Source organism: Panthera pardus, unplaced genomic scaffold, assembly GCF_024362965.1.
Source record: "Panthera pardus isolate Hobbes unplaced genomic scaffold, ASM2436296v1 HiC_scaffold_25, whole genome shotgun sequence".
Taxonomy (NCBI): domain Eukaryota; kingdom Metazoa; phylum Chordata; class Mammalia; order Carnivora; family Felidae; genus Panthera; species Panthera pardus.
Genome location: NW_026526821.1, coordinates 57,244,413 through 57,260,284, shown reverse-complemented (window position 1 = coordinate 57,260,284; position 15,872 = coordinate 57,244,413). Strand labels below are relative to the sequence as shown.

Below are 15,872 nucleotides of genomic sequence, written 5' to 3'. Positions count from 1 at the left end.
AGAGCAGAGGTGATGAATTTTCCTTGATCAGGAGATGGGCCATATTCAGGAGGAAGTCTGACCACAGAGCCCTATTTGACAGTTTGTGGCCAGAAACTCAGGCATAGATGAGTAATGGAGGGTCGGACTCACTTTTATCTTGAAATAAACCATGAACTTAAGGATGGAGGATTGGCCTCCGGTCTGGCTGATGTGGGCATTTTCTCAAGTGCATTCTTCTTCCGGACTACTCAGCCAGATGGTACCAAAAAGCAATGTTGTAGAAGACAGGAATGGGGGCTCAGGTCTGTAGCAGTTGAGCAGGGTTGGTGTGGAAGAAAACACACCCGGGTGGACAAGGATTTATCAGGGACTAATGTTTCACTAGCACCTGCAACCTGATGTCACGCTCATCTTTGGAGGCTTGCTTTTCATGTGGAAACCTGAGTTCCTACTAACTTTGTAGACAATGCACCAAAATCGAAGAGGGAGCGCCAAAGCATTTAGATCAAAGTGCTACTTTGCACGCACATCTTCAGCAAGGAGGCCTTCTGATTTCCCAATGCAAATAATAATCACTATTTTCATCTTTTAGTGAAAGACACTATTTTCAAGCCAGATATTCTGGACCCCATCAAGGACACACTGGAAGTAGAACTTGGTAAGGTGGGTTGTATTATCACCATTGAATGACATTGTGCTTCTGGGAGCAGGTCTAAGTGTCATATTAAGGAAAAAAGTATTGGGATTTTAAGTCAAACAGAATTCCGTGTGAATCTTGACTCAGCCACTGGCTAGTTTGTTGACCTTAGAGAGTTATTTAATCTTTCTAAGCCTCAGGTTTTAAATCTATAAATAGACAAAGGAAAACTGACCTCATCTGGTTTCAGTGAGAAATGTAGGATAATGTATGTTAGGTGGCTAGTGAACTGGTCATGTTCAATAGATTTTAGATTTCTCCTTACTCATCCCAGAAACAGGTGGTTACGTATATTAGGTCCATTGATTAAATCTGTAAATGTAACCGATTTACCACCTTGAAGAGCATTAACCTTTAAAAACGTGGTGTTCGGTGTGGGCTTTAAGATACCTATGGAAGAACACTACATCTCCTGCCCAAGTAATTTGTACTCCCAAGTGGTGTCTTTTTTGTGTAGAGGGGCAAAGTGACTTTTCTCTGGTCCCCTTTTATTTTATCCACTTCAGTAACATCTACATTTTCCCCACACAGCCAAATAAGAACTTCTCTATTTAAAACCAAGTGCTGGTTGTTCCAAGAAAATAAGTGATTCTTTTAAATGCTAACACATCTATACTTATAGAAATAAATGTCAAAATAGATACTATGGTAAAAGACCACTAGGTGGCGGTATCAGGGTATAGCATTAGCAATACCCACAGCATCACAAGAATGTAAGGAAGGAGGAAAGAAAAAACATTAATAATTCAAAAATAGCCAAGTTACCTACAGCTTCAATGAATTTGAAAACCCTAAAGGGCGGGGGCGGGACATTATTAAGGTGCGAAGATGATTTTTAATGGAGTCCTTAACCATTTCATGGTGAAAATATTGAATTTGAGGCAGAGTGTATCTGGAGACCCCTTGTAGAAAAAGAGGGTAGGAAGAGGGTAGTGTCATCACATGCATGCCCACCCATAGTGCATTGTTCAAGAAACTGCTGAATATCTAAATAATTCCTTCTTTAAGCTACATTACAGTAACCTCACGATTTTAAGTTAATATGCAAATGTTGGTTAGTAGTAAAATGTTCTTTGTTGACACATTATGTACTCAATAGCAGCATTAGAAGACCAGGCTGGTCACTGAGAGGACTCCTCATTTTCCTGGTGTCTGCCCTCAAACCACATCAGAATTCTTAGCGCTGTGACCAAAGAGTCACAAGTCTGAGATGTAAGTGTTGCTCAATGGAGAGAAACATACCTGGTCTTATTTGCTTGTGAATGAAAGACCGGTAGATGTTTGGTTATTTCTGGCACACCTATTTATCCTGCAAACGTGATTGCAGCAGTGAACAGTGTTCGGATGGCGTCTTCCTCCTGCACAGGACAAAGTGTCCTCACGGACTTCCTTCCTATTTTGTGTGTCTCTCTCATTTTCAGGAAAGCCTTTAACTCTTAACTGCACGGCACGATTTGGCTACCAACGAGATTTTAAACCTGTAATAAAATGGTACATTAAAGATTCCGACCAGGAGTGGGAAGTTCCAACACCTGAGCAGAAAAGGTAAGAAGGAAATTAGCAGATCATATTCTTTGCAACCTACACTGAACACTTTTTAAAACACCTTTGGAAACCTCTAAAATGGACTCACCAAGATGAACAAGCGCGCAGTTGATGGTGTGGCCACTGGCGCCAACTAGTGGTGAATAGAAAAGGACAGAAATGCAAAGTGCAGGATCCTCTTCAACCCTGAGATCAGAAGCAGTTTCTTAATAGGGCCATAAAATGAAATATTTAAGCTGTTTGAAAGCTCAGGGTTTTTTAAAAAAATGTTTATTTATCTTGAGGGGGGAGGGAGGTAGGGACAGAGAGAGAGGGAGAGAGAATTCCAAGTGTGCTCCACACTGTCAGCACGGGACCCAAGCCGTGTTGGATCCCACGAACCATCCCACCAACAGAGAGTTATGACCTGAGTGGAAATCAAAAGTTGGACGCTCAACCAAACGGAGCCACCAAGGTGCCCCTAAAGCTGAGTTTATAGCAACAGTTTGACATTTAAACATCAAGCTGACAAGAAGACAGACTTACCGAGCCAGGATGGCAGAAGAGAAGTAGCACGTCCAACCAATGGGAAAGAATGCTGCCCTCTGCCCACACCCCATTTTTCCCAGTGCCATTCATTTAGAGTAGTGGTCAGTTCAGGGATCCAAATATGTAGAGTCATTAACAGTCTGGAATGTATGGAGAGGAAAATGCACAATAATAAGGATTCTGACCAAAAATATGTGAAGCGAGGAATAGTTGAAGAAATCCAACCTGGAAAAGGAAATGCAGAGGTGAGATATCTTGAAGTACTTGGAAACCACAGTGTTTTATGGAAACGAGGCTTAGTTTGTTGTCCAGATTAGTGGACAGAATTTACGGGGAAGACAGTTGGGCTCAATAGAAAGGAAAACTCTGTTATTCAGAGCTATCCAGTGCCTCACAAAACTGGACTCCGGCCGCTGGCGGGATTACGGGTTTCAATCCGATTGGTCAGGCCTGTCACTAAAAAACAGAGTCCCTCATCTTTCCAAGATCCGTTCCACAGTAATAGACTGTGTATTAAGCACGTCCTTCTGAATTTTAAAAAGATTTCAATGAACAAATGTAATATCATTTTGAAAAGTTTATGTCATTACGAAAAAATAAAGGATGAATTTTGAGAACAGCAATAAAAGTTATCAGGAGCTTCTAAGACAAGGGAAGTCACACAACTTATTTGGGTTTGGATTTCTGTTTTCCACCCCCTGGCAATGTGAGACTTGACCCCTGTAAGCTTCCACTGTACCATCTGTAATCTGTGGACACTTACGTCCACTTTACTAGGTCCCTGTACGGAGTAGATACAGTAGAGGTGAGAAGGGCATCACGGTTCCTGATTGGTAGGAAATATTCAGTGAATAAGTGTTGGTATTGTAGGGTTCCAAGCAACACAGCCTAAAATATCATCCACCCAGGCAAGATGCCTTAGCTAGTAAAGAGAGACTGTAGATTGGCAACCTTAGAGAACACAAATTGTGCATAAATACTGAGACTTATAACTTGCTGGATGGGGCAGAATGGCCCAGACCCAGGGCATGGGCTGCCACTTCCAAGCAGAGTGACCATGCACAGTCACCTACCTTCTATGCCTGGTCTGCGTTGCTGGCCAAGTTAGGACGATCATACTCTTACCTTGTGGGGGTTCCTGTGAGGAATGAAGGAGACTTGATAGTCTACGTTTAGTGTTAAAAAGGGTGAGCACAAGGGCACCTGGGTGGCTCAGTTGGTTAAGCGTCTGACTCTTGATTTCAGCTCAGGTCATGATCTCACAGTTTGTGGGATCAAGCCCCACATCTGGCTCCATGCTGAGCGTGGAGCCTAGTGGGATTCTCTCTCTCTCCCTTTCTCTCTGCCCCTCCCCTACTCTCTCCCTCTCTTTCAAAATAAATAAACATTAAAAAAAAGAGTGAGACGGGGAGCCTGGGTGGCTCAGTTGGTTAAGTTTCCCACTTCAGTTCAGGTCACGATCTCACAGCTCATGGGTTCAAGCCCTGCATCAGGCTCTGTGCTGATAGCTTGGAGCCTGGAGCCTGCTTTAGATTCTGTGTTTCCCTCTCTTTCTACCCGTCCCCCACTTGTTCTCTCTCTCTCTCTCTCTCAAATAAATAAATAAATATTAAAAAAAAAATGAGTGAGCAGAGAAACATGGTCAGCCCTTGGTGGAAGTGCATCATGTTCAACATTATTCTTAAATTATTATTATAGTCTGTTTTCAAGGAGAATGCTTCGCGTAATGGAGGTCAGATGAGGCCCACAGTAAATTAAATTCTGGTGATGCATAAAACGATGCCCAGAAGATTCAATAATCAAAAATGAACCCCCTCTGACCATCTTATGGTCTTCTGGCATCTCCTTCTATGCTTTGATCCGATAGCTCTCCCGAAATCCAAACTGTTGGGCCACTAATAAGAATTCCAAATACTGCAAAAGTGGTCAATTTATGCTGCTGAATGAGTGGGGTATTTCCCCTTCTTTCCTAGAGTTAAACACACCAAAAAGGATGACGTTATAGAGCGTGTTGTCCACTTGAAAGAAGTCACTCAGAGGGATCTTCACCGGAAGTTTGTTTGCTTTGCCCAGAACTCCATCGGGAACACGACCCAGTCCATCCAGCTGAGAGAAAAGAAAGGAGGTAAGCCTGGAAGGTGGCCGCAGAAGGCACACAACTGCTTTTATCTGAAAGGAGAGGAATTTTCCTAAAGAAATATCCTGCTGATGATGTTGATGATGATAGCAATTAACATTTGTGAGAAGCCAGACATTATGCATTTTGCTCATATTAAACCATTTAATACTTTGACCAAGGACACATCACTAGTAATCACAAAATCACAATCACATCACAGTGATCCAGAACTGGTCCTCTTGACTAATACTCTTTGTACGGGGCCTGTGTTGGAAAAGCCTGCCATCCATTCATTCATTCATTCACTCATCCGTTATTCTACAAACACCTAAAGGGCATGTCTTGTGTAACAGGTATTGTGCTAGGACCTAGCTCCCTTTCAGGGTTTTCTTTTCCTGGCTTCTGAATCCAGAGACCATGATGGTAGGGTACTGGAGAGTGGAGGAGAGAAGAGTCATCTTGCTCACTGCTCAGAGTGATATGTGTGTATCACAGACCACAGTCTTTGACAGGAGGAGTGGAAATTCCTGATAAAGAATAGCTTTGAAATTTCCTTAAGAAGATACTCCGTGATGGAGTTGATATCATTCATTCATTCAATTAAGAACCGATTACAGAACAAGCAAGTTTTGACAGCTAGTGAGGCTTAAATAAGACGAAACTTGTGCTCGGTGTTGTGGATGCTCTGTAGTGGGGCTCCCGTCAGGAGAGGCATGTGAAAGTTCTCACGTGTTAGGTACTGTGAAGAGTGTGAAACCGAGCCACGCGTGCCTCCTGGCCTCAGGAAGTTTAAACTTTTGTAGGGAAGATAGGGCATGAAGATAATTTATAATATGCAATGAGAAGGATGCGAATGGGTTTTGTGGAGGTTTATGGGGGAAAAATAACTAAAAGTGACCATGATTAGTTTCCCCATCCGTTTCCTGTTCAGGAACGTGCCATTCCCGTGGGTTATTTCCAGTTCATTGTAAGACAGTTCCCTCAAGATACGATTTTAAGTGTTTCCAGAGTCAAGAGGAATGCTCCCAAGAGCAGTGATTTTGAGAAAATAATAGAGCCTGAGAAGGCGCTGGGGGGCCCACAGCGTCAACCCAAATGTGGTCTCGCAGAGACATTTGTTCATGGCTACCGTGTTTCCCCCAGTGGTGTTCATCTACATCCTACTTGGTACCGTCATGAGCCTGGCAGGCGTGCTGACCACAGGTGCTCTGCTCTACATGTACTGGATTGAAATAGTGCTGCTGTACCGAACCTACCAGAACAAGGATGAGACACTTGGGGGTAAGGTGACCCCGACCTGCCTCTGACATTTCTTCTCAGACTTAGAGGGAGAAGCTCAAGAAATGGATGTTCCCTGATGGATAAAGTCATGCCCCTCAGCCTTTTAAACCTCCTTCCAGGTGTGGTGGCTCAACCTGGGAGAACTGGGAACAGGTGGAGAAAAAATTTCTTTTCATTCCAGTTTCCAGGAATCTTGCTGATCAACGATGCTATTGCAGAGCATGTTGGGCTCGAAAACAATCTCTCTGCTCACCAACCTGACGCAATATGACAGATGAGCTAACATCTCCATGACTTAGTTTCCTCTTCTGGAAAAAGGGATTATGATCACAATCACGATGAAATCTATGAGGACCCATTGGGTTAAGAAATATTTATCATTTAGAACAGCATCTAGCACGTGGTAAACAGTCCATGCCAGTCAGGTGTATTAGGTACTTTGTCACTTGAATCCTGCAATCAGACAGAGAGACGTAAAATCGCGTGCCCAAAACCGAACTGCAAGATGGTGTTAGAACTCAGGATTTGGACCCAGGTGATTTGGCTCAGAGCCCCCATTAGCTATTACCTCAGCCTCATCTGTAAAATGAGGGGCTTGAAGATGGTGGCAATGTCCCCAAACATGTGACACTCTGTAAAAGGCAACCACTATTACAATTAATGGAGCTGTCTGCCCATTTCCCCAGGAGACAGGATGATAGTGCTTCTTTAGAATAGAAGAGCTGCTGGTGTGTTTTTCTAGCCCTGGAGGTCTCTAAGATTAGGTGTACTGTTTTACTGGATGGTTCTCTTGCTTGCAAAGGGCAGCATCCACTCTGCTGGAATCCGGGGATAACTACTTACCTGCCTGGGATAATTAATTCCCACACCGCTGCTCCTCCCACGCCGGGAATGCAGCGAAAAGCTGTCAGATTTACAGGAAAAGGAGAAGTCGAGATGCATCAATCATACCTTCCTTTCAACTAATTATTGAAAATTCACGCTAGAAACCCTTCAGCCAAGAGTGTTTTTTGAGATTTATTTTTTTAATTAGCTTCTTAGCGTTTTTGAATTGAACAAATTATTTAGCCAATGCCTCAATCATCCCCCTAAAAGATTTATATTTCCTTTACTAAAATGTTATTTATCTTAAGATTCTAGAGCTTGTACAAAAGAGCCAATCAACTGTGACACTTTTAAATCTGCCCTTTCTCTTTTTACTTTGCACAAGACACTACCCTGATGAGGACGCAGACGCCGGTTTTCAAGCACGGTGATTCAGTGCCCTCTGTAGCTAATCTAATGTTTTACAGCAAAACGGCTGTGTCCTTTGAAGTTAATGCCGAATATCCAAAATTTTAGAGAGATGCAGAATGTCAGAGTTGCAGAGGACCTAAGAGAGCTCTAATACTCCCATTTGTTAATTTTCTTACTAAAGAAATGTAAATGTCTCCAGATGATAGAAAAATCCAAGCCTGTTGGAGTTTCACAGGGACGTGGAAGGAATCCGAGGTGACTGTGGTGTCTCACACATTTAAACTGCACAGCACTTCCTGCCAGCCATGCCCAATGAGCCTCCTCCTTCCCACCTGGGCAATGAGGCGCTTCCCAGATGAGCCTCCTGGGTCTCTTTCTTGTCTCCTGGACTTCCTCCACTCCCTCTTCTTCTTCTTTTGCTGGCATTTCCATCCAGGAAGGCCTCTTCTTCCGTCCACATTAAGCAAGCGTTCTGCCCATCACATCAGCCACCGGCGCTATTGTTTGCTATTTTGTAACACTGCTATTTGCCAGCCATTGTGCAAAGCACTGGAATATGACACCGAATGGGTATGTCCAGACTCTGAAGCCCATGAGCGAACTTTTGAGATTTTCTGCCTCTCTTGGTTAGTTCGGTAGCACATCCCAGTAATCAACGTGCATTTGTACTAATCGACTCAACAGAGGCCCATGAGACTTTACAAATATCCTAAAACAAGTTTCATAAATAGAGTTTCCCATCTGGAAGGCAGGGGGGAGTGGATATTTATCTTGTGCCCTGCTGTGAGCCAGACACCACGCGCTTTATATACGTTATATCATGCAACCCTGAAGACAGTCTGCCAGGGAGTTACTATGATCTCATTTTACACGGCGGGGATTCTAATAGAGGTACATGTGCCGTCAGCTCTCTCGTTCACGTGCAAGGTGCTGGGTCTTGGCCGTGCTCTGCTTGCTGGATATTATCATGCTTTGATGGAACAGACTCTTCTTTGATGTGTAACTCATGAGACAGCAGCACTGCAGTGCAAAAAAAAAAAAAAAAAACCCAGAGGAACCCCTGACTAATATGATTTAATCACAGAAGCCGCAACTGTTTGATCTGACCTCAGTGAAAATGCAGGACCACGTCATAAATCAGAATTCGAATTTGGTTGGGCAATCGATACGGCTCAGCAGTGTGATTCTGAATTGGACGCAGCTGCTGCTTTTTATTGTTAAATCAATTCAGTAAGGAGCCCGGCACTTAATTCTTGCCCATTTGCCATATGACTCAAGCACGTGTAGATATGCCACGATAGTGAGAAAAACGTAAATGGCTGACTTTTTTTTCCTAACATTTCTCTTCCTCAGATAAAAAGGTATTTGATGCTTTCGTATCCTATGCGAAATGGAGCTCTTTTGAGAGTGAGGCCACTTCATCTCTGCATGAGGAATACTTGGCCCTGAATCTATTCCCTGAAGTTTTGGAAAACAAATATGGATACAACTTGTGTTTGCTTGAAAGAGATGTGGCCCCAGGAGGAGGTAGGTCCTATAAGCCAAGAGAAGATATAGAACAAAAAGAACAGTTGAATGCAAGTGCTCTATGGGCTTCCCTGCTATTCCTTCTGTTGGGATATACACCCTCTGGAATATTTCATGAGCTTAGAACATGTTGGGCAACAACACAGAAAAACATACATTGCAGACATGTGCTGCATCATCCAAGAATAAGCCATCTTCAGAAAAAAAAATTATTGGGCCTTAGGGATGCCTTCCAGAACAAGATACTGCGCCTGGGTCCCCTGTAGGAAGTCACCTCTGTCAATCTGAACAGGTGGTCTCCCTGCTTTGTAGGACTCTGCTGGCCACAAAAATGAACAAATCAGGAGACTATAGATGCTGGAGAGGATGTGGAGAAACGGGAACCCTCTTGCACTGTTGGTGGGAATGCAAATTGGTGCAGCTGCTCTGGAAAGCAGTGTGGAGGTTCCTCAGAAAATTAAAAATAGACCTACCCTATGACCCAGCAATAGCACTGCTAGGAATTTACCCAAGGGATACAGGAGTACTGACGCATAGGGGCACTTGTACCCCAATGTTTATAGCAGCACTCTCCACAATAGCCAAATTATGGAAAGAGCTTAAATGTCCATCAACTGATGAATGGATAAAGAAATTGTGGTTTATATACACAATGGAGTACTACGAGGCAATGAGAGAGAATGAAATATGGCCCTTTGTAGCAACATGGATGGAACTGAACAGTGTTATGCTAAGTGAAATAAGCCATACAGAGAAAGACAGATACCATATGGTTTCACTCTTATATGGATCCTGAGAAACTTAACAGAAACCCATGGGGGAGGGGAAGGAAAAAAAAAAAAAGAGGTTAGAGTGGAAGAGAGCCAAAGCATAAGAGACTCTTAAAAACTGAGAACAAACTGAGGGTTGATGGGGGGTGGGAGGGAGGGGAGGGTGGGTGATGGGTATCGAGGAGGGCACCTTTTGGGATGAGCACTGGGTGTTGTATGGAAACCAATTTGACAATAAACTTCATATATAAAAAAAATTAAAAAAATAAAAAATAGTATATATAATTTGAAAATAAATAAATAAATAGATAGATAAATAAATAAATAAATAAATAAATCTATTAAAAAAAAAAAAGGATGCTGCTGGCCACAAATGTCAGCATTGGGTGAGGCGAGGCGCAGTTCTTGCCACTCACCAGATGTACAGACATCATTCCTTCCCCCCATTTCCTCTGCCTCGGACACCCCACCAGGGAGCCTGGGACATCCCATGCCCCTCTGTTATCCCAGCCTGACTGGTGCCAACAAGGTCTTCTCCTAGAGGGAGTGACAGTTTGAAGAGACAGAACACAAAGAGAGGAATGTAGAGTAGAGAGTCCCCAGATACTTGAGTGTATCTTCAACTGTCCATAGGGTTGATACAGGAAAGTGACATAGCAAACCAAGCTTCCTTTCCTCCTTCCCTAAAAACCTTTGCAGGGAACCCTCTGGGTAGGTCTGGGAGATTTGGGGTTATGGAGACTCCGGGTTCAGCAATACAATAGCAAACGATTCAATTCCTTATTTCCAGCATATGCAGAAGACATCGTAAACATTATTAAGAAAAGTAGAAGAGGAATATTTATCTTGAGCCCCAACTATGTCAACGGACCCAGTGTCTTTGAACTACAAGCAGCAGTGAATCTTGCCTTGGATGACCAAACACTGAAACTAATTTTAATTAAGTTCTGTTCCTTCCAAGAGCCAGAGTCTCTACCTCATCTGGTGAAAAAAGCTCTCCGGGTTTTGCCCACCGTCACTTGGAGAGGCTTAAAATCGGTCCCTCCCAATTCCAGGTTCTGGACTCAGATGCGCTACCACATGCCGGTGAAAAACTCCAAAGGATTCAGGTGGAACCATCTCAGAATTATGCCTGAATATTTTTCCACTGGAAATGACTCCGTAAAACAGAAGCCACTGGGAGGAGCTCCCAGCCTACAGAATGGTAAAGCAGACCCTGAACCACCTGCCCTCAGTCCCTGGGCGAGTAGAGACGTTGATGGACAGAGCACAGAGCATGAATCGGGCTGACATAAGATGGAGAGTGTTTTGCCGACCCCAAGCAAGCCTGACAGGCAAAGCAATGACCCCGAAACTGTGGTTAGAGCTTCTGATTTCCTCTGGACAGAGGAAGAGTAAATTCTGCAGACGCATGCACACGTTCAGCACACAACGCTCTTAAGATTTGCCAAGGGGTCTGAGCAGAAGTGGCAGATACAGCCGCTTCTGCGTTGGGCTACCTATTGGCTGTCACGTCTACTATGGATTGTACATATAAATTATATATATTTGCAACCAAATAAATATTATTTTATTAGGAGCGATTGATTTGAACTTTACCTAAAGCTTCCCTATAAAAACAAAGCAACACAAAACAATTTTTATTCAATGTCCACCCATTAACTCTGGAGCACAGAAAGCAAGTAGGAAAGGCAGACACCGGGGCGGGAGCGGGGGGGGGGGGGGTGGGCAAGGGGCAGACAGGGCCCCAGTCAATCTCTACTCTGTCCCTGCCAGAAGCACCCCCTGTAAGCAGGTGAAATAGAGGAAGGAGACCCTTCTGGTGGGCAGTGCAGCCCTGTGCTAGACACAAGGCTTGGAGAGCAGAGTAGGGCTAACCTCAGCATCTCCTCATCCCCTTGGCCTTGGTGCAGGGCAGGAGGTCCCCAACCTTACCCTGGGCCGCTGAAAGTAGGAACGAACTAGGCCAAAATGCTCAGGCCAATGAGGAGGCAAGGAATGGGCCAGCACATACGTACAAAGTAGAAAGACAGTGACAAGAGCTAGCAGCCAAGGTAAGAGTTTGGTAAGTAAATGTAGAAATTGGTTAAAAGACAGCAAGAATGGAGCTTGAACAGAGCTTTAGTCTGAGCTCTTTGCCCATCAAGGCTGGCACTCGTTGTATGTGCTTCCTGACCGAATGATCTCAGTGGAGTCCTAAGTAACAAGGCAGGATGCTGGAGCACCAGGAGAGAAAAGGTGGATTTCACTCTCATAGTCTGTTTTCCTTATGGGGATTCCAGTTCCAGCTAGAGTTAAAACAGTGTTCTAGTCACGTAGGGATATAAAAGCTTCATGCTCTGTCCTCCTCACCTGAGTGGAATGATTCATTTGAGCCTAAAGACTAGCAACTTCTGGACTCATTCAGATGTAATGTGTCACAGTCACTGCTACGGACGCGATCCAAGTTCAGAGTGGCTAAAAGTCACTGTCATCTGGCTACCGCTTGGAGCCTGTATGAAATGGTCTTGAGCTCTTTTTCCGCAAAGGCTCCCACATCATAAAAACCACTGCGGCCTTGGCACCGAGAAACATCCTTGTTGGGAATTTCAGTGATAAAGTTAAAGATGAGTTAAAAGGTATAAATTATTCCTGGAGGAAGTTTCTTGTGGGAAGGCTCATTGTAGGGTCTTATTGGGGAAGAATCCACACTGTCATTGTGCCATTGTGCTATGGTGATGGTCAGAATCCCTGGTTTTCCTGCCAGCCGCTCTCTGAGATCTAAGACTCAGAAACCCCTTTGGGCCAGTTTACCCGGGTTTACTTTATTCTAAAATAAATTTTTCTATCACCGATCTATCCAGTAGTCCAGACTTTTGTTCTAAGCTTAACAGAAACTCAAACTGAGCCTCAGGTTTGTATATATACTCAAAATAAAAGAAAAAAAAAAAAGAAAAGCACTTCCCTAGGCCTAACATTTACAGAACGCACTCTTTCCAGGTTAGTAGATCCACTGAAGACAACAAATTAGCATTTAGGACAAAGGTTTATTTACATTTCTTACATGCAAATCAATCAAAACAAAGTGGGCAACAGAAGCACATTTTCTCTACATAGGAGACTAATGGTAATCAAACAACTGAACTCAGTGAAATACAATGAGAAAAGAGTATAACTCTCTCTCTACATTTTCTTTCTCTTTTTTTAAATTTTTTTTTTAACGTTTATTTATTTTTGAGACAGAGAGAGACAGGGGGAGGGTCAGAGAGAGGGAGACACAGAATCTGAAACAGGCTCCAGGCTCCGAGCTGTCAGCACAGAGCCCGACGCGGGGCTCGAACTCACGGACCGCGAGATCATGACCTGAGCCGAAGTCGGCCGCTTCACCGACTGAGCCACCCAGGCGCCCCTACATTTTCTAGATAAGGTGACTTGTTTCCGGTTTACACCTGGTGCCTAACTATAATGAAAACGTGTCCTCGTTTGAATGATGGTCACCCTACCTCTAACACACACTGGAGAGTACTCCTTAGTAACCCTGGATGATTCCTCAGGCAGATCTCACAGCTGTCCTGGTCTCTTCTGGGTTTCAATATCTACATTTTCTATTTATATTATTTCCAGATCACTGTTCCAGGTAAGATGGAGTAGGAAGGACACCACCCCCTCTCTCCCACTCATTGCAGCTATAAAACCTGAATAAAATGCTTGCGAAATCAGTTTGAGGATTTCCGAAGCTAAATCAAAGCAGAATGATAAGACAAGAGTTCAAAGTTCCATGACTTTATTTTCCTCCAATATCCCTTGGCTTGGACTCAGTGCACTGTGAATCCCACAAATGGACATTAGTAATGACAGAAGGTTCCAGAAGGAGCCCTCTTGTCCCACCTTGAAGACTGAGAAAGGAGTTTCCTAACACTCTCGTACTTTTTCCTTTTTATATTCTTAGTGGCACCAACAAAAAGGGGGCCCTTGAGAGCCTACATCTCTGTGGAAGGAGAACTGTCCACTTTGATACCAAGAGAGTGTGGTAAATCTTTTTTGATTTTGATTTTTTGGTCTCTCTGTCCTCTTACCATTTAGGTGTGGAGACAGAAGCAGTCAGGGAAGTGCACTGCAGAGTAGGGTATACACACACCAACACTCTGGCCAGAGAACTGCATAAAAAGGTTAAGAGGCCTCTAGAACCAGAAAGTGCCATAGAGATTGCAGACAGAAAGGTGGTCAGGAAAGCAAACCCATGAAGTTCCTTGCAAATTCCCGGGCTCATCCCTAAGCTGCATATGCAAGAATCTGACCAAAAATAGAATACCATAAACTCTGAAAATTAAACTATAGGATAGACTACTTCCTGAGCTCCAGACTGACCACTGAAAGGTGTATATATGGAATAAGTCTAAATAGAACTGAAAGACAGTGAAATAGAACAGACATTGAAACCACAAGGCTGGTTAGAATTTAGGGCTTGAATCCAACTGGGTCAATTGCTTGCTAAACAAAAATAGCATTCTACATAGGATTTCAACAAGATCCAAAGTCGCATAACAGAATATTTAAAATGTTCAGGATATAATCCATTGAAAGCAAAAAATTACATCTTCTGACTGGGTTTTCGATGTAAGTTAAGGTAATATGTAAGTTAACTACAACATAAAGGAGAGAGGGTAGGGGAGCTTATATGGTGGTAAGGTTATCTACGTATCTCTTGAAGTGATAAAATATTGACTCTAAATTGAAAATGAAAACATAAGTATGTTATATTTTAATGCCTTGGGAAACAACTAAAGCAAACAAAGAAAAAAATTTTAATTAGAATAATGAAATTTTGGGGGCACCTGAGTGGCTTTGTCAGTTAAGTGTCTGACTTTGGCTCAGGTCATGATCTCACAGTTCACCAGTTCGAACCCCACATCAGGCTCTGTGCTGGCAGCTCAGAGCCTGGAGCCTGCTTCTGATTCTAAGTCTCCCCCTCTCTTTGCTCCTCCCCTGCTCGTGCTCTCTCTCTCTCTCTCTCTCTCTCTCTCTCAAAAATAAACATTTAAAAAAATTTTAAAGTGGTAAGTACTTACATTAGAAAAGGAAAGTATGTCAAATTAATAAGCTAAATTTCCACTTTAGCAAGAGAGAAGGGAAATAATAAAGATAAGGATATAAATTGATTATATTCATTATATTGAATACCACAAAACAATAAGAAAATTAACAACACTAAAAGCTGGATCTTTGAAAAGATCAATAAAATTGATAAATCCCTAGCAACGCTGATCAAGAAAAAAAGAGAGAAGACACAGATTACCAATATCAGGAATGAAATGAATGGTAACACAACAGACCCTGCACACCCTAAGGGGATAAGAAGGGAACACTATGGGTAACCATATGGGCAATGGACATGTGTTTGGCAACCTAAATGAAATGAAAAAATTCTCAAAAAAAAAAAACCCTAAAAGCTATCAAAACACAGCTAGATAAACTGAATTTCACATAACTATTAAATAAATTAAACTCTCAGTTTAAAATTTCCAAAAGCAAAATCTCCAGAACCAAGTGTTTTCACTGCCTAATTCTGCCAAACACTTAAAAAGGAGGGGGAAAAACCCCACCAATTTTATACACTTTCTTCCAGAAAATAGAGAATGTGGGAGCACTTCCAAAATCATGTTATGTGGCCTGAATTTTCTTAATACCAAATCAAACAAAGTATTAAAAAACTACCAACCAAAGTCCTTTATGAACACTGACACAAAAGTATTCAAGAAAATATTAGCAAAGTGAATCCAGCAATATATAACTATAATAATATACCATAGCCAAATAGAGTTTATCCTAGGTGTACAAAACTGGTCTAATATTGAAAAATCTGTCAATATAACCCTCCATATTAACAGCCTGAAGAAGAAACTTCACATAATCATATCAACCGATTCCAAAAAAACATCTGACAAAATTTACCACCCTTTCATCATGAAAACTCTCAACAAACTTTCTCACTATGGTAAAGGACTCTACAAACACACACACACAAATCTATAGCTAAGATCATTATTGATGGTGACACACTGTTTGCTTTCTTCATAACATTGGGGGAAAAAACAAGGATGTTTGCTCTCACAACCTATTCAAACTTGTACTGAAAGTCCTCACCAGTGCAATAATGCAAGAAAAAGAAATAAGATGCATGCAGTTTGGAAAGGAAGAGATAAAACTG

At 42.6% G+C, this 15,872-nt stretch overlaps 1 protein-coding gene across 6 annotated transcripts in view; it reads left to right on the top strand.

Annotated features, from left to right (window-relative positions):
• Positions 1-11,264, top strand: part of IL18RAP (interleukin 18 receptor accessory protein) — a 33,713-nt gene extending 22,449 nt beyond the window's left edge. For 4 of the 6 annotated variants that reach the window (XM_019428510.2, XM_019428508.2, XM_019428511.2 and 1 more), the window contains 6 exons: positions 575-640; positions 2,101-2,224; positions 4,726-4,877; positions 6,015-6,152; positions 8,742-8,915; positions 10,476-11,264. In XM_019428510.2, coding sequence (XP_019284055.2) covers positions 575-640; positions 2,101-2,224; positions 4,726-4,877; positions 6,015-6,152; positions 8,742-8,915; positions 10,476-10,975 — 1,154 coding nt within the window. In that variant the 3' untranslated portion in view covers positions 10,976-11,264. The remainder of the gene's footprint in view (positions 1-574; positions 641-2,100; positions 2,225-4,725; positions 4,878-6,014; positions 6,153-8,741; positions 8,916-10,475) is intronic. The other 2 variants (XM_053890506.1, XM_019428513.2) reach the window with 2 other exon arrangements.
• Positions 11,265-15,872: the final 4,608 nt, after the last annotated feature.